General features: G+C 46.9%; 1 protein-coding gene across 7 annotated transcripts in view; it reads left to right on the top strand.

The window, feature by feature from the left end:
* CARS2 (cysteinyl-tRNA synthetase 2, mitochondrial) overlaps positions 1-19,025 on the top strand; it is a 71,611-nt gene that overhangs the window by 4,287 nt on the left and 48,299 nt on the right. For 2 of the 7 annotated variants that reach the window (XM_032151329.2, XM_032151328.2), the window contains exons 1-3: positions 3,028-3,288; positions 3,588-3,638; positions 7,894-8,011. In XM_032151329.2, coding sequence (XP_032007220.1) covers positions 3,065-3,288; positions 3,588-3,638; positions 7,894-8,011 — 393 coding nt within the window. In that variant the 5' untranslated portion in view covers positions 3,028-3,064. Of the gene's footprint in view, positions 1-3,014; positions 3,289-3,587; positions 3,639-7,893; positions 8,012-19,025 lie in introns of those variants that run through there. The other 5 variants (XM_058438068.1, XM_058438067.1, XM_058438066.1 and 2 more) reach the window with 4 other exon arrangements.

Raw genomic sequence — 19,025 nt, 5'->3', positions numbered from 1 at the left:
ATAATCCCAGCTACTCGGGAGACAGGCAGGAGAATTGCTTGAACCCGGGAGACGTGAGAAAGAGGCAGGAGAATCGCTTGAACCCAGGAGATCACGCCATTGCACTCCAGCCTGGGCAACAAGAGTGGAACTCCATCTCAAAAAAAGAAAGAAAGAAAAAAAAGAAAACAGAATTGGCCAGGTGTGGTGGCTTAGGCCGGTATTCCCACCACTTTGGGAGGCTGAGGTGGGTGGATCACTTAAGGTCAGGAGTTCCAGAGTCCCAGACCAGCCTGGCCAACATGATGAAACCCCATCTCTACTAAAAATACAAAAATTAGCTGAGTGTGGTGGCATGCATCTGTAATCCCAGCTACTCGGGAGGCTGAGGCAGAAGAATCACTTGAACCCGGGAGGTGGAGGTTGCAGTGAGCCGAGATCGCGCCATTGCAGTCTAGCCTGGGTGATAGAGCGAGACTCTGTCTCAAAAATACCTACATAAAAATAAAAATAAAAATGCAAAAATTAGCTGGGCACGGTGGCGCGCACTTGTAATCTCAGCTATGGTGGAGGCTGAAGCAGGAGGATTGCTTGAACCAGGAGGCAGAGGCTGCAGTGAACCCAGATCAGGCCACTGCACTCCCGCCTGGGTGACAGAGCAAGATTGCCTCAAAAAAAAAAAAAGAAAAGAAAACATAGTAGAATCACTGCCAGTGAGGGGCTAAAAACATTACATGAATTTTCTGAAGACAGAAGATACTATTGTTAATTTAAAAGTTATGATGTTCTATGAACAATTCAAATACACCACATGTCCAGATTCATGTGCAGATTTGATCTTCAGTGTTATTAAGCTGCTTTCAGAATCCCTGCTCCAGTTATTTCCTTGAATTCATGTGTTCTCACAGATTGCAGCTGAGCTTTTTGTTAATTGGCTTTATTTACTGGCACATCTAATATCTGAATCAGCTTTATCAGGTATTTTACTACCCAGATTTCTTCCCACCTGCACAATTAATCCCTTGTGTTAGGGATTAATTCATCAACGTTCAACAAGATCTTTTATTTCTTTTTAAATTTTTTTTCCAGCCACAGGAAAACAAAAAACAAAACAAACAAAACCCAAGTCCTTTTCTGAATTTAGTGCAGGGCACAGTGAGTAGTTCAAAATAATGTACAATTTAAGATAGGGAGGTAAATATACACACAGCACTAGAAAGTTACAAAATAACATAAGGCAAGAAAGAAGTGATAATATTCAGGAGAATTTAGAGTAGTTAGGTAACATGAGTGGTTAGCATTGATGCAGGCTATATGGTCTCCTAATTCTAACATTTTAACCTTATTAAATTAGACCATAGATTACATTAGACTACAGTTAGCTTGAAACAGAATTGCAGAGTTGGACTCCAGGATATTGAGAAACTACTCTAGGTACACACTTGTTTGTCTCTACTTAAACCTTTGCTTTTTAATAAAACACCAAAGCAAACTAAAAACAACAACAAAAAACCAGAGGAACCTCTCCTGTTTTGAGAACTGGAAAAGCAAAGGGGACTTTTTCTTTTTTTTGAGACATTGTATTGCAAGACACCAATAGAGGCACTTTTTTTTTTTTTTTCCAGAGGGAGTCTCCCTCTGTTGCCCAGGCTGCAGTGCAGTGGTGTGATCTCAGCTCACTGCGACCTCTGCCTCCCAGGTTCAAGCGATTCTTCTGTCTCAGCCTCCCCAGTAGCTGGGACTACAGATGCACGCCACCACGCCCGGCTAATTTGTGTATTTTTAATAGAGACGGGGTTTCACCATATTGGTCAGGCTGGTCTCCAACTCCTGACCTCATGTGATCCACCCGCCTCAGCCTCCCAAAGTGCTAGGATTACAGGCGTGAGCCACTGCGCCTGGCCCAATAGAGTCACGTTTGTCAAGCTAATGTGAGTAACTTTCAGAATGTTTTTGTTCTCAAGATATGGGATCATGGAACTTTTAACCTTAAGATGAATCACAAGCAGACATTTCTGCTGCACATACCTGATGAATGAAGTTTCCTAGCTTTGGTCATTTCATCCGGAGACCCCAGGAGAGTGTTGAAGTGCAGACATGCCATGTGTCGGGGCAGGGGTGGGGGGAAGCACGCTGTGTATTGGAGTGCAGACGTGGTGCGTGTTGGGTTGCACACTGTGTATTCTGGTGCACACTATTGGGGTATAGATGTGTGGGGGTGCACACTATATTGACGTGCACATTGCATTGGAATGCAGATGGTGGGATGCACACGTGCTGTGTTGGGTTGCACACTGTACTGGGGTGCAGACATGGTGTGCGTTAGAGTGCACAGTGTATTGGGGTGCACACTGTATTGGGGTGTACACTGTACTGGGGTGCAGACGTGTGCTGGGGTGCACACTGTATTGGAGTGCACACTGTATTGGGATGCTGATGTGGTGTGTGCTGGGGTGCATACTGTGTATTGGGGTGCTGACTGTATGCTGGGTTGCACACTGTGTGTTGGGGTGCACTGTGTTGGGATACTGACGGTGTGCTGCAGTGCACACTGTATTGGGGTGCAGATGTGTGTGCTGGGGTGCACACTGTATTGGGGTGCTGACGTGTGTTCTGGGGTGGACATTGTGTATTAGCGTGCTGAGGTGGGGTGTGCTGGGATGCACACGTACTTCGCTAACAGGCCAGGGCCGGGCAGCAGAAGCTTGCACTGTAAACGCTCCCCCCGCGCGGCGGACACAGGTCTAGGCTGGTACAGCGCGCACACGGACGCCTCGCAGGACCTGGGCTAATAAGGAGAGGGGATCGGCACGGTCCCGCCTCTTCATACGGCCTCCCGGCGCGGCACCGCCCTCCTCCCTCCACCCCAGGCCTTCCCCGCCCCCACCCCTTCGGGCCCTGGTTCTCCACCCTTGCCTCGGGCGACTCGCGCCAGGCCAAAGGGAGGCGCTACCTGAGGATTGCTTCCGGGAGTGGGCGTGGCCCCAAGGTCGTGGGCGGGGCGGGGCCGTGCTGCTTTTGCGCGCCCGGCTGCGTACCCGGCGTGGCTCCAGTCTCCGCCCAGTCGTAGGCGCTGGCCGCTGACATGTTGAGGACGACGCGCGGCCCAGGCCTGGGCCCCCTGCTGCTCCAGGCCGCGCTGGGCCTCGGGCGGGCTGGGTGGCACTGGCCTGCGAGCCGGGCGGCGAGCGGGGGGCGCGGGCGGGCCTGGCTGCAGCCCACGGGCCGGGAGACGGGCGTGCAGGTGTACAACAGCCTCACCGGGAGGAAGGAACCCCTAATCGTGGCGCATGCCGAAGCCGCCTCCTGGTGGGCCTCGCGGGACTGGGGCACGGGCGGGGGCCGAGCGTGGCGGAGACTTCCCACGGCTGAACGGGATCTGGGTTCGGGGAGGGCGTTTAGGAAGCTGCATGGAGCGCACCGTTCTAGAAGCTGGGGATGCGCGGTGCTTTTGCAGGTTTGGGTATGAATTGAGCAAGTATGATAAACCCCGGCTATTCATCCACCAGAAGTGATTACTTTAAAAATTATATGATCGTTATAACTGAGAATCGATTGTCTTTTCTTGCAAATATGTTCCACACGATGGATTTTAACTTTGTTTCCAGGTATAGCTGCGGACCAACTGTATATGATCATGCGCACCTTGGCCATGCTTGGTGAGTTTCCTGGATTTGAATTTTCATACTTCAAAGGACCATTTATTTTTGAAAGCCTTTTGCTGATTTCTTTTATCTCTTAAGTGGCAACTTAGGGATGCAGAATAATTCCTACATTCCAGGCATTGTGGGAAATGTTACAGCCTCATTTGGTTCTTGTAGGGATTCTGAGCACTTAACACCCGTTTTACAGGTGAGGAAACTCAGGGAGGCAATGTGGAGCACTGAAAAATGACCCGGTTTGGAACTAGATGTTTTTTGCTGGGTTTGGTGACATCAAGAGGCCTTTGCGGGGTCCCGGGGTCCTGCTGGTCAGTCATTCCTGGGCCCCAGCACTTCTTAGCTTCACAGCACTGAGCAGGTCACTTGATTGCTTTGAGTGCTGGTTTCTTCATCTTTGAGATGGGAATGATAACTTGGATCTTATAACAATTTTCGTAAATAATGCTCATAAAATGCTGCTTAACACAGTACCTCACATGTGAGAAGTCACGGGGCTCAATAGTGATTGAGTAACTTTGCTAAGATTACACGTTGAAGAGGTATTGGAACTGGTGTGAGGCTTGGTTTATCTGACTGCCAAGTGGTTGCTCTCTTGACCTCTTAACCATAAGATGTACTGCCTCCTACATTTGCCAAAATTACCACTTTTCCTAATATTTTGTATATTTACAAAATATAATGTACAAAAATGACATATTGTAGATTTTTTTAAAACTTAGTATTGTTCACTCCTAGACTAAAAGTAAAAAGTTACATTTACTCCGTATACTTTTTTTTTTTTTCTTGAGACGGAGTTGCTCTGTCACCCAGGCTGGAGTGCAGTGGTGCAATCTCGGCTCACTGCAACCTCTGCCTCCCAGGTCCAGTTGCCGCCTCCTGGCAGCAATTCTCCTGCCTCAGCCTCCGGAGTAGCTGGGATTACAGGCATGTACCACCACGCCCAGCTAATTTTTGTATTTTTAGTAGAGACAGAGTTTCACCATGTCGGCTAGGCTGGTCTCGAACTCCCGACCTCAAATGATCCACCTGCCTTGGCCTCCCAAAGTGTTACAGGCATGAACCACCATGCCCAGCCTACTCTGTATACTTTAAATATACATTTTTTCCCCTTTACTTTGGGCTAACATACTTTTAATTATCAAAAGCATATTTCGACATCTTTCTTGAATTATAAAATATGTTGGGGAAATATTAAAAACAAAACCCCCACCCTGGAAAACCTTTCCACAAAGGTAGAAGAGAAAGAAAACAGTTCTGTTACTGAATAAGCCTTAAAGCAGAAGGGGATGAGCTAAAATAACTGCAGAGACAGAAAGAAATCTCATCCTTCTATAGAGCTTTGGGGATACAGCCTGTCTCTGTGAGTCTGCTGTAACAAAATATCCTAAAATGGATTACTTATAAACAACAGAAATTTCTTTCTTTCTGGGGCTAGGAAGTCCAAGATGAAGGCACCAACAAATTTGGTGTCTGGTGAGGGTCTGCCTGCTGTGTCCTCACATGGTAGAAGTTAGAGGGAATTCTCTGAGGTCTCTTCTATGAGGGCGTTAACCCCAGTCATGAGCTCTCTGCCCCCATGACCTCATCACTCCCAGAGCCTCCACCTCCTAAAACCATCACCTTGGGAGTTAGGGTTTCAACCATGAATTTGGAGGGAAGACAAACATTCAGACCATAGCATAACCCATTGCTTCAGGTGAGTTACAGTGTGGAGTCAGATGACAAGGTAGGCCCATCTCTTCCCAGGACACTGGAAAATGGGGCGTTATTTTTCTTGATTACATTTCAGAGGTAGGTCCCAGGTTTTGAAATTTTCTTGAGTTTTAAAACTGCCAAGAGGTTTATTTAGCCATTGAAAAGATTGACATGCATTTGAAGAGGACTGAGGAAGAAATCCTAAAAGTTGTTGGGGAGAGAATCTCTTCTCACTTCCAACTAGGAGAATCAAGTCTTGCAGTTTTAATTTGTATAATATTTACCTTTATGAATACAAAAAAGAATACACATCTTAAGTGTGCAGCTGAATGCATGTTATAAGCTGTGTCCACCCAGGGCCTTCCCAGGGGCTGGTGGGAGCTGGGACTGTCCTCTTGACCACCTTCCTGTCAGCCAGGCCAACCCCTCCAGGCCTTCACTGGGCTGGCCTGCCCCACCTCCCTCTCCCCATCTCAGCTCTCCTAGCATTGTACTCCTTCAGTGGTTATTTATGCAACCATCTGATGTCGTTAGCATGATGTAATTATTTCAGCTCCAGCAGGACAGGGATCCACACAGTGCCTGCTGCAGAAAGGTAGAATTTGAGCAATGGGTAGGACTCAGTTCACTGGAAAGAGACACCCTGAAAAATAGCCTCCACCATTTCCAGAAGAGGTCAGAAGGATGGAAACCCTGTTTGGGGAAAACAAATAGACCAGTTTGGTGCTAGTGGGGAGGAGCAGGGGAAGGGATGGGGCATCAGTTGCAGCCAGACTGGGGAGGGTGCTGCGTGGTCTGGCCCAGAGAGTTTGGATTTCATGCCATGGTAGACGGAGTCACACTGGAGCGTTTTGAGGGAAGACTCTTAGCAAATGAATCATTTCAGCGATCACCCAGATGAGCACACTCACCCAGTGCATGGAGAAAACGGGGCAGAAAGAGCCAGGCTGACGGTCGCATGGTTCATGGTAGAGTCACAGAAGCAAGCCGAGGTCTCCTGATGCCGTGTTCTTCAGACTCGGCTGCCCGGCACTTGCAAGGCGTGTGTGTGCGTGTTCGTGTATAGAGTGGCCCCTGTGGTCACAGCCTGCCCGCAGCGTCTCGGTCTCAAGTTGCTCATGGCCCTGCATTCTGCCAGCTCTGCCAAGCTGTGGGGCCTTTTTTGTCTCCAAGGGCAGTTCTGGGACTCAGCCTGGGCTCCTCTGGGCCAAGCAGGGGACTTGACTCTTGTTTTTGTTTGCTTTAGGTTCCTGTAATTTTTTTTCTTGTAAATCTCACATCTTTTAGAGTCTTTACCAACTTGAGGTGAATGAAGAGCATGGTGATGAGAATGGTAATAATAGCTTGTGTTTTTAGAATTCATGCTGCACGGGCGGTAAGACTGGACAGCGGTCCTATAAGCAAGCAGACTGAGCTGTAAGAGGTTAATTATCTGTTGAGGAGTTTTGGAGATAGTTTTGTCCCTGGAATCAAGATTTGGTCTCAGCTGTGTTTGGAGAGGGGGCGTGTGGGAGGTTAAAGTGATACAATAACATGGCTAGGATTCCCCTACACCACCCTAAGATAAAACAATTTTATGAACTAAAATTTAGAGAGGCCACATGGATAGCAGAGGTGAGTGTGACATTAGATAACCTTGAGTTTTAAGGTTACTTTTATGGGAAAACAGATTCTTGAGATGCTAAGTAGATTTTAAACCCTTTTAGTTTTACAAGTCTGAGTTACCCCAGTGTAGTATATCAATAAGCTGGCATTTTTAAATATTCTACACTAGTGTATGCATTCTTAGGAGTAATCTTATATGGCTTTAATGGGATTATACTTGTTTTGATTTAGTATTTGCTTCTGTCTGTTTTGTCATAGTGAAAAATTAGAATTACTCTAGAACATGAACAAGAACGGTGAAAACACTATCTTAACTAGGAGATTATATTATGAGTGAATTTTTATACAATTAAATAGACTTCAACTCACTTAAGCAACAACTCCAAAATTAAAAATGCTAATATTGTGTCCTGAAATTGATGCAATACCTTTGTCAGTTTCTCCTGAGGACCCTTGTGGCCCAGGCCCTGGTGTCATCCGTGAGAGGGAGTTTCCTTGTACCTGCCCCGCTGACCTGTCCATTGTGCTACACAGTGGAAGTTTTTTTTTTTTTTTTTTTTTTTTTTTTTTTTTTTGAGACGGAGTCTTGCTCTGTCGCCCAGGCTGGAGTGCAGTGGCGCAATCTCGGCTCACTGCAAGCTCCGCCTCCCAGGTTCACGCTATTCTCCTGCCTCAGCCTCCAAGTAGCTGGGACTACAGGCGCCCGCCACCACGCCCGGCTATTTTTTTTTGTATTTTTAGTAGAGACGGGGTTTCACCGTGGTCTCGATCTCCTGACCTCATGATCCGCCCGCCTCGGCCTCCCAAAGTGCTGGGATTACAAGCGTGAGCCACCGCGCCCAGCCAACACAGTGGAAGTTATGGAGCAGCATGCTAAATGTAATGGATTTTTTACCAAGATAACTGACGACTTTGTGTAATAGAGACATCCTGACCCTTTTTTTTCTTTCAGCTCATATGTTAGATTTGATATCATTCGAAGGATCCTAACCAAGGTTTTTGGATGCAACATAGTCATGGTGATGGGTATTACAGATGTAGATGATAAAATCATCACAAGAGCCAATGAGGTAAGTGGAGAGGAGTTACATCTATTGATAATGCCGTTGATTAGTGTTCTGAGCCCTTCCTGAAAGTGGTTCTTGGCCGGGCATGGTGGCTTACACCTGTAATCCCAGCACTTTGGGAGGCCAAGACAGGTGGATTACTTGAGGTCAGGAGTTTGAGACCAGCCTGACTAACATGGTGAAACCTTGTCTCTACTAAAAATACAAAAATTAGTCAGGTGTGGTGGCGGGCTCCTGTAATCCCAGCTCCTCAGGAGGCTGAAGCAGGAGAATTTCTTGACCCTGAGAGGCGAAGGTTGCAATAAGTGGAGATTGTGCCACTGCACTCCAGCCTGGGTCACAGAGACTCTGTCTCAAAAAAAAAAAAAAAAAAAAGAAAGTGGTTCTTGTTTGCATTTTACAAGTAGTTCTCACATCTTATTGTCCATGTGTGGCCAGTGGGTGTAATCTGAGACATGAAACAGTGCTGGGTTAGCAGGGTTTCTTTGGTGCCCTAGTAAAGGAAGTTAACATCTATCGTATTGTGATCGCTGAAGCCTTTTCTGTGGCCTTGTGTCATTACCTCCTTCTGTGGTCGTCTCCTGGCTCGAATCTTACTCCCGCCCCTGGCCCTTTGGCCTCCAAGGGAAATGACTTGACTTTCTCTTCACTGAGGGAACCAGGCCCACTGATTGGACATACTCATATTTGTGCTAATGATGCCTTTCATGTCTGTGTCTTGATAGTTTAAAAAGTACTTTTTTTATCTATTACTATTTCAGTCTCAGAACAACCCTGTGTGCTGCATAGAGCAGACCTTATTGTGCTTTTTTTAAAACATTTTATTCCATATTAAAAAAAATTTTTGAAGCGATTTGAGATCTACAGAAAAATGACAAGAATAGTACAAAGATCTTCTGCAGCCACCCTGGGTTTCCTCATGGCCATTGTTGTGCTGCGTTGGGCCATCATCTTCTCTCTGTTCTAGACTTTACCCACCAGGCTGCCTCCCCTCTCTGCACACGCCATGCGTGCCTTCAGAGCAAGGTCACTGGCTCTCGAGGCCCGCACAGCCCTCCCAGCCCTCCCAGTCAGGAACCGGACATTGATGCAGTGCACTGGCGTGGGTGACATGGACGTCAACCCCAGGTGTTGTCCCTGTCCCCCAGCCCCTCTTTCTTTTCTGTCCTAGAACCCCTTCCAGAGTCCTGTTGTCTCCTCGGTCTCCTTCAGTCTTCAGTGGTTCCCGGTCTCATGTCCTTGACAGTGTCAAGGATTGTCGGACTTTGATTTTGTAGGTAGCCCTCCACTCAGGTTCATTGGATGTGTCCCCATCTTGCAGAAGAGTCAAGAGGTTAAGGTGATCACTTCTTGAGGTTGCACAGACCTTCAGGGTCAGGGCCACTCCCGGGGCTCTGACTTCAGCTATCTCCGGCAAGTCCCTCTGCCAGGTGGGAATGGCCTGCGCACTTGTGGCGGGTAGCAGAAGTCTCTTTCCCGTGCAGGCTGAGGGCCCCACTGGAGTCTGGCCCACACCTGGAGCGTGGTGCCTGGCAAGCTTTGGGAAGGCACAGTGGATGAGGTTGTACAGGCAGGTGGGACGTTGGAGGCGCCTCCTCGGGCTCTCCCTGTTGGCTGGGGGCCAGTGCCCCGCACATCACTTCTACCGGAAGGGCTTTGGTGGTCCTTTGACTTTAACTGCTGGCGAGGAAGGCTTTTCCTAAAGAAGCCATTCTGATGAAATGCTGTCACTCTTTGCCCCACATGCTGTCTTGTGTCGGCTTTCTCCATTGCAGATGCTTCCTCTAATCACCATTCTCTCTGGACATTTTTGCCCATTTTCACAATTCACTGTGGTTTAGCATACAAGACAGTCTATTCATTTTTGTGTTAGGATGACTGGCTATTTCCTTTTCCTGAATCTGATGAAGGAATTTAAGTAAAGCTGACCTAATTTTGATGTAGATGAGATGTAGTCTTGTGATACCTTTGCCAGTTACCACTGCTTTTACCAGCATGTGTTACAGTGGAAATGTTCTAACATATATGAAGTAGAGAGAAGAGCATATGAACCCATGCACCTGTCACCGGCGTGCATGGTCAGCACCTGTTCCACCTCTGTTCTCTCTGCTTTTTGTGGAGACCACCTGTGGATTGTCCAGTGATGGGCTGCTGTTTGGCAGTTTGACCCTCCAAGAGCATATTTTTCCATTTCATTTTCTAATGTGCTTTTCTGAAGTCTGGCTAATTAGATGGTGTTTGTCTTAGTTTGTTTTGTGCTGCTATAACAGAACACCACAGATGGGGTAATTTATAATGAATAGAAATGTATTTGCTCACTATGCTGGAGGCTGGAAGACCAAGATCAAGGTGCCAGCATCTGGCAAGGGCCCTCTTACCGCATCATCCCATGGTGGAGGGCAAGAGGTCAAGGGGAGAGAAAGAACAACCCCTGCCAAAAGCCCCCTGCCCCCACCCCTTCTTTGGTTTTTTTTTTTTTTTGGAGACAGGGTCACACTGTGTCGCCTAGGCTGGTGTGCAGTGGTGTGGTCATAGTTCAGTGCAGCCTTGATCTCCTGGGCTCAAGCTATTCACCCACCTCAGCCCTCCTGGTAGCTGGGACTCAGCTGTGCACCACCACACATGACTAATTTTTTTTTTTTCTATTTTTAGTAGAGATGAGGTTTCACTATGTTGCCCAGACTGATCTCAAACTCCTGAGCTCAAGCAGTTCTCCTGCCTCGGCCTCCCAAAGTGCTAGGATTACAGGTGTGAGCCACTGCACCTGGCCGGAAAGCCCTTTTAAGAAGGCATGAAGCCCACCCAAGAGGGTGGGGCCCTCACGGCCTAATTACCTCTTCAAGTTGTCACCTCTTAATACTGTTACAAGGGCAAATAAATCTCAACATGAGTTTTGGAGGGGACAAACATTCAAACCATAGCAGTGTTTCTGGTGCGTTTAAAAAAAAACTTGCTGGATTTCTTTTTTTTTGAGACAGAATTTCACTCTTGTCACACAGGCTGGAGTGCAATGGTGCTGTCTTCGCTCACTGCAACCTCCACATCCCGGGGTCAGGCGGTTCTCCTGCCTCAGCCTCCCGAGTAGCTGGGGTTTACAGACACGCACCACCATGCCTGGCTAATTTTTGTATTTTTAGTAGAGACAGGGTTTCACCATGTTGGCCAGGCTGGTCTTGAACTCCTGATCTCAGGTAATCTGCCCTCCTCGGCCTCCCAAAGTGCTAGGATTACAGGTGTGAGCCACCACGCCCAGCCTGGATTTCTTTTTTGGAAAAAAACGTATACATACACATACTTTTTAAGTCAGTGAGATTTGAATTATAGCATTTGTCTGTCATTGTGGCTTCCCTTCCTCTTTAACCTCCCGTCACACCCATGCGTCTTCCTTTTGTGAAATGGGGTGGAACTAGTGACTACAGATTTGGATTGGAAGTCAGAGGCCGCCTTTGGGCTGGGGCGTTTATCTCAAAAGAGGCTGAACTTTGTCATTTGTTGAGTGAACAGAGCCCTTCTCTTGTCTTTTAGGCATGAGTCAAAGGAATGGGGTAAGGTCCTTGAGGAACATTTTCACTGAGGTCGCTGTCTTCCTATTTTCCATTGATTTGTCTTTCTCATAACTGGGTAGTCTCCCACCGCTTGGGGCTGTTTAGCAGTTCTAGCCTTTTCCCAGTTGCTGTCTGTGTTGCTTCTGGCTGTTAAAAAGAGTGCTGCAATGAACATATGTGCTTTTGTTTTATTTACTTATAAATATATTTCCTGTGGCTGGGTGCAGTGGCTCACGCCTGTAATCCCAGTACTTTGGGAGGCTGGATCACTTAAGCCCAGGAGTTTGAGACCAGTCTGGCCAACATGGCAAAACCCTGTGTCTACTTAAACACAAAAAATTAGCTGGGTATGGAGGTGTGCACCTGTAATCCCAGCTACTCGAGAGGCCGAGACACGAGAATCGCTTGAACCCGGGAGGTGGAGGTTGCAGTGAGCTGAGATCGTGCCACTGCACTCCAGCCTGGGCCACAGGGTGAGACTCTGTCTCTAAATAAAAAGTTAATGAATTTCCAAAGCGGAATTGCTAGGTCAAAGGGGGAACAGTTTATTTGATATCTTGCAACTGAGAGTCAGATCATTGAGAGATTGGCAGTGCTGGAAATTGCCTCCCACTTTAAAAGTATTTCTTCACATCCTTACCCCCAGCCTATAAGAGGCAGGATTTAGAAGGCAGGTGCGTGATGTCTAAGGCTGTGTGTGAATGCATAGTCACCAGGTAACCCTCAGCAGAGGTGGTGTTTTTTTTTTTTTTGAGACAGAGTCTCGCTCTGTCTCCCAGGCTGGAGTGCAGTGGCGCAATCTCAGCTCACTGCAAGCTCTGCCTCCCGGGTTCACGCCATTCTCCTGCCTCAGCCTCTCCGAGTAGCTGGGACTACAGGCGCCCGCCACCACGCCCGGCTAATTTTTTTTTTGTATTTTTAGTAGAGACGGGGTTTCACCGTGGTCTCGATCTCCTGACCTCGTGATCCGCCCGCCTCGGCCTCCCAAAGTGCTGGGATTACAAGCGTGAGCCACCGCGCCTGGCCGAGAGGTGGTGTTTGGAAATGCCACGCTGGTAAAGAAGGAAGGTCAGTGGTTCAGGGCTTTCACCTGCCGTCGGGGCAGCCAGAGCCTGAAATGAAGGCACTTGGTAGCTTCGTGCCTCTCATGAATCTTCAAGATCGGAGAGAATTGTGTCAGTCCCCGTGTCCTGGTGGCAGGGAGCTGGTAGAGGCTGAGACACTGGCTGAGTAGTGGAGGGAGCCCCGTGGGGGATGGGAGGAGAGGTGAGGACACAGTGTACTCAGAGGGTGTCATGGGGGCGATGGGGAAGGTGGGGCAGGAACGTTGCCATCAGAGAAGTGGGACAAGAGCCCCCAGTCCAGGGAGGAGAGAACTGCAGGAAGGAGGAGGTGGCCAGCGTGGTAAAGGGAGGAGGAAGCAAGAGTTAATTTCACAGATGCCACGAGGAGGGATTGGTTGTTAACTTTTTAAAAAATGTTATTATTAGAATATGAAAAACTTGATAGAATTGGTGTAAACATTCTAACTGTAGAGAGTATTTAATTTTTGAACCAGAGAATTCCCATACTTGGTACACAGCAAGATCCTAAGATGGTATTGAGAAGTTTCTTTCCTCAAAATAATGTCTGACTTCAGTGTAACAAAACATGTATCTGAAACCCATAGTTATGAAAACATCTGTTTTTTAGTATTTAGTGAAAAGGTAATTCTTTTAAGAAATGCAAATCAAAACCACAGTGAGATAACATCTTATGCCAGTTAGAATGGTCTTCATTAAAAAGTTAGGAAACAACAGATGCTGGCGAGGATGTGGAGAAATAGGAACACTTTTACACTGTTGGTGGGAGTGTAAATTAGTTCAACCATTGTGGAAGACAGTGTGCCGATTCCTCAAGGATCTAGAACCAGAAATGCCATTTAACCCAGCAATCCCATTACTGGATATACCCAAAGGATTATAAATCATTCTACTATAAAGACACATACACACGTATGTTTATTGCAGCACTGTCCACAATAGCAAAGACTTGGAACCAACCCAGATGCCCATCAATGATAGACTGGATGAAGAAAATGTGGCACATGGAATACAATGCAGCCATAAAAAAGGATGGGTTCATATCCTCTGCAGGGACGTGGGTGAAGCTGGAAACCATCATTCTCAGCAAACAAACACAGGAACAGAAAACCAAACACCTCATGGTTCTCACTCATAAGTGGGAGTTGAACAATGAGAACACATGGACACAAGGAGGGGAACATCACACACCCGGCGCCTGTCAGGGGATGGGGGGCTAAGGGAGGGATAGCATTAGGAGAAATATGTAATGTAGATGACGGGTTGATGAGTGCAGCAAACCACCATGGCACGTGGATACCTATGTAACAAACCTGCATTTTCTGTACATATATCCCAGAACTTAAAGTATAATTTTTAAAAAAAGGTAATTCTTTTTATCCAATGTAAACTTTTTTTGAAGGTAAAATTAAAACTTTTATTTTTCTTCTTTACCTTTTTTATAATATAAATTTACGATTTTAAACATTTTTAAATGTGCAATTCAGTGGCATTAAGTACATTTACAGCATTAAATGGCACGTAATGTCCTCAAGGTTCATCCACCTGCAGCCTGTGCCAGAAGTTCCTTCCTTTTTATGGCTGAATAATATCACATTGCATGTACACTCTCCTCACTATCTATCTTCTGAATATATATGCTTTTGTTTTCGTTCCAGGGCCCCCTCCCCACATATCAAAATCCTTGGATGCTCGAGTCCCTGATTTAAAATATATTTGCAGTTAATCTATGCACATCTTCCCATATACTTTAAATCATATCTAGATTACTTGTAATAACTAATACCATGTAAATGCTCTATAAATATTTGTACTATATTTTTTAAAAATTGTATTATTTTTAGGCCGGGCGCGGTGGCTCACGCCTGTAATCCCAGCACTTTGGGAGGCCGAGGCGGGCGGATCATGAGGTCAGGAGATCGAGACCATCCTGGCTAACACGGTGAAACCCTGTCTCTACTAAAAATACAAAAAATTAGCCGGGCGAGGTGGCAGGCGCCTGTAGTCCCAGCTACGCGGGAGGCTGAGGCAGGAGAATGGCCTGAACCCTGGGGGGCGGAGCCTGCAGTGAGCCGAGAACGCGCCACTGCACTCCAGCCTGGGTGAAAGAGCGAGACTCCGTCTCAAAAAAAAAAAAAAAAAAATTGTATTATTTTTTATTATTTATTTACTTTTGAGATAGGGTCTCACTCTGTTACCCAGGCTGGAGTGCAATGGTGTGATCTCAACCCACCGCAACCTCTGCCTCCCAGGCTCAAGCGATTCTCCTGCCTCAGCCTCCTGAGTACCTGGGACTACAGGCATACACCACTACGCCCAGCTAATTTTTGTATTTTTAGTAGAGATGGGGTTTCACCATGTTGGCCAGGCTGGTCTCAAAACTCCTGACCTCAGGTGATCCAGCTGCCTCAGCCTCCCAAGTGATAGGATTACAGGCGTGAGCTACCGCGCTCAGCCAGTAACGTTTTATATTAAGAAAAATCATTAGGCCGGGTGCGGTGGCTCATACCTGTAATCCCAGCACTTTGGGAGGCCAAGGTGGGAGGATCACCTGAGGTCGGGAGTTTGAGACCAGCCTGACCACCATGGAGAAACCCTGTCTCTACTAAAAATACAGAATTAGCTGGGCATGGTGGCGCATGCCTGTAATCCAGCTACTTGGGAGCTGAGGCAAGAAAATCACTTAAACCCTGGAGGCGGAGGTTGCGGTGAGCTGAGATCGCACCATTGTACTCCAGCCTGGGCAACAAGAGTGAAACTCCATCTCAAAAAACAAAAAACAAAACCCGAAAAATTATTATATATGTCTCCAAGTGATTCAAGTCAAAGTTTCTCTTTTTGTGTGCCAGGACACTGGCCTGCATCACCCTGGCTTTCTGGAAGAAGGTGAAATGTTCAGGAAGGGCTGGACACAGGGCCCAGCCAGCAGGCTCCTGTTCTGGAGAGAGAGCTAACTTAAAATGATTTACGATCCTTAGAGCTACCTGAGATAATCCGAAATAGGACTAGGACCCCATTTTAGTGCCTTTCAACCTCGTCTATTTGTTTTATGGCAGTGAGAGAGCAGCACTAGCCCGGTATGAGGAATGATCATATGTTTCAGGTTAAATGTAGCAAGCAGTTTGACTTTTAGAATATGAGTTGCCAGCTGGGCGTGGTGGCTCACGCCTGTAATCCCAGCACTTTAGGAGACCAAAGTGGGCAGATCACGAGCTGTAGCCCAGTATCGGAGGTGAGGCAGAGAATGGGTGAACCTGGAGGCCAATTGCAGTGAGCCATTGATCCAGCCTGTCTCAAAAAAAAAAAAAAAAAAAGAAGAATATGAGTTTCCTCTCCCCAGCACCAGCAGCAGTAGCTGGGTATTCCACTTACAACTCCTTGTCATTCTAGCATTTGTGAGCCACATCCTCTAGGACTGGGCCACTGGTGCTGGAGCAGCCACGTGCAGAGAAGGGAGTGTTGGGTGTTTGGGGTGTATTCTACCTGATGAGCCTTTAAAGTGTGTGTGCTTGTGTGTTTATATGTACATATGATTGTCTCCTTCTGAACTAGATAAATTAATTCTTCTTTTTTTTTTGAGATGGAGTCTTGCTCTGTCGCCCAGGCTGGAGTGCAATGGCACAATCTCGGCCCACTGCAATCTCCGCCTCCCGGGTTCAAGCGATTCTCCTGCCTCGGCCTCCCGAGTGGCTGGGATCACAGGCGCCTGCCACCACACCTGGCTAATTTTTTGTATTTTTTAGTAGAGACGGGGTTTCACCATGTTGGTCAGGCTGGTCTCGAACTCCTGACCTCATGATCTGCCCACCTTGTCCTCCCAAAGTGCTGGCATTACAGGTGTGAGCCACCATGCCCAGCTAATTAATTCCTTTTTTGAGACAGAGTTTCACTCTGTTGCCCAAGCTGGAGTGTGGTGGCACAATCTTGGCCCATTGCAGCCTCCGTCTCCCAGGCTTAAGTGGTCCTCCTGCCTCAGCCTCCAAAGTAGTTGGGACCACAGGTGTGTGCCACCATGCCTGCCTAATTGTTTTGTATTTTTTGTAGGGACAGGGTTTCACCAGGTTGCTCAGGCTGGTCTAGATAAATTAATTCTAAAGTTCGTATAGAACAGCAAAAAAAAAAAAAAAAAAAAAAAAAAAAAGAATAGGAAAAGTCTATAAAAGACGAATATTGAGAGGGACTAGCCTATCAAATACGAAAACTTTTATTTTATTTATTTATTTATTTATTTTTTGAGACAGCGTTTTGCTCTGATTGTCCAGGTTGGAGTGCAATGGCACAATCTCAGCTCACCGCAACCTCCGCCTGCCGGGTTCATGTGATTCTCCTGCCTCAGCCTCCCGAGTAACCAGGATTACAGGCATGTGCCACCACGCCCGGCTAATTTTTTGTATTTTTAGTAGAAACAGGGTTTCTCCATGTTGGCCAGGCTGGTCTCGAACTCCCGGCCTCAGGTGATCCACTCACCTCGGCCTCCCAAAGTGTTGGGATTACAGGCATGAGCTGCTGTGCCTGGCCCCCAAATATGAAAACATTTTTAAAGCTATAGAAGGTTTTTGTTTTCATATATGTGTGTGTGTGTGTGTGTGTGTGTATATATATATATATATATATATATTTTTTTTTTTTTTTTCCTGCACAGCTGTATGTGGCAGGATTGACCTACAGCAGATTGCATGTATTATTCAGGAAGGTGCAGTTTGCCAAATGTTGGCCTAGGGGTGCCCCTGTGGATGTATCCATCACCCCTGTGTCTGTGCCCCTCGTGATTCCTCCCTGCGCCCCCTAACCCCCGGTGCCCAAGCATCCACTGATCTGTTATCTGTGGCTTTAAAGCCTGCAGAAATTAAACACGGGTACAGAGCATGCATAAACAGATGATGGAATACACCAAAAAGTCCAGAAACAGCCCCGATAATTATTGGGAGTTTGTTTTATGGTAAAAGATGGCATTTCAAATCAGTGGTGGCGGGAGGTGGATTATTTCATAGAGTGTTGGCAGCTAGGGGTCATCTGGAGAAAAACATAAGCCAGAGATGGATAGAGGCCTCACAGCCACATTCAAGGCAGGTCAGAGATTTAAATATAAAAGACCCCAAGGCAAATTTGATAGCTTCATATTGGGGAAGGCTTTGTAAGTTTGTTTCCAAATCCAGAAGCCATTTATGAGAAAAGATTCAGAAATATGAAAGATTGCCAAGTATAAAAACGACAGTTTTTACATTTCATGAAACAACCATAAAGTTGAAAAACTGGAAAAATGGAAATTATATCAGCAATAAAACGTTAATTTCTTTAATACAAAAATACTTCCAGCCTGGCACAGTGACTCACACCTGTAATCCCAGCACTTTGGGAGGCCGAAGAAGGCGGATCACCTGAGGTCAGGAGTTCGAGGCGAGCCTGGCCAACATGGCAAAACCCCGTCTTTACTAAAAATACAAAAATTAGCCGGGCATGGTGGCATGTGCCTATAGTCCCAGCTACTTGTGGGAGGCTGAGAAAGGAGAATTGCTTGAGCCCGGGAGGCGGAGGTTGCAGTGAGCTGAGATCGTGCCATTGCACTCCAGCGTGGGCAACAAGAACAAAACTGTCTCAAAAAAAAAAAAAGAATTCCTAACATCCAATAAGAAAAAGACCTATGCCACTCAATAGAAACACAGGCGTGGATAACTACAGGCCATTTAATGCAGACAGTTCCCAAACATGCGAGATGTTCAGATTCACTCAAAAGAGGTAAAAGCTTAAAGAGCAAAGCACTTGTCAGCCGTCACACGGACACCATGTGAGAGTTGGCCGACCCTGCAGGTGAGGGCAGAGGAAGACAGACACCTCCAGGTGTTGCTGGTCGGGTGTAGCTGGCACAGCTTTCCTGGAAGGCAGCTTGCAGGAGCGGCCAAGTCCATGAGCCTGTGCCCTCTGTCTCCCGCCTGGGAGTGTAGCTCACAAGCACACTTGGGCTGCTGTGAAGTGACCTGTGCACAGTTGTGTTTGTAGTGGTGAGGATGGGATGAGCATCGGGACAGGACCGGGTAAGCACATAGCGACACATCTGGAAGGGGGAGTAGAGGCCACCTTGGAAGGAGCGAGGCAGCTCAGTGTGTCCAGCATGACAGACCTCCAGGCTTCTGTGTGCTGCGAGGGAGAGAAGCCAGCAGCACAGAGCAGAGTGTGGAATGGGCTGATTTGGGGATTCCAAGAAAAAGACGCAAATATATATATATGACCACGTTCATGCTTGTGGGAAAACTGGTCACAGTATTTTCCTTCTGGGAGGAAAGCCAAGTCTGGGCACCCCTTTATGCCATTTGACTTCTCCTGGCAATAAATTACCTCTGCAGAAAAATATAGATTAAGCAACCTGCTGATCTTTATTATTTTATTTTTTAT

This window comes from Hylobates moloch, unplaced genomic scaffold, assembly GCF_009828535.3.
Source record: "Hylobates moloch isolate HMO894 unplaced genomic scaffold, HMol_V3 SCAFFOLD_4, whole genome shotgun sequence".
Classification (NCBI taxonomy): Eukaryota; Metazoa; Chordata; class Mammalia; order Primates; family Hylobatidae; genus Hylobates; species Hylobates moloch.
The sequence above is the reverse complement of the archived record's forward strand: the minus strand, read 5'-3'. Positions and strand labels throughout refer to the sequence as shown.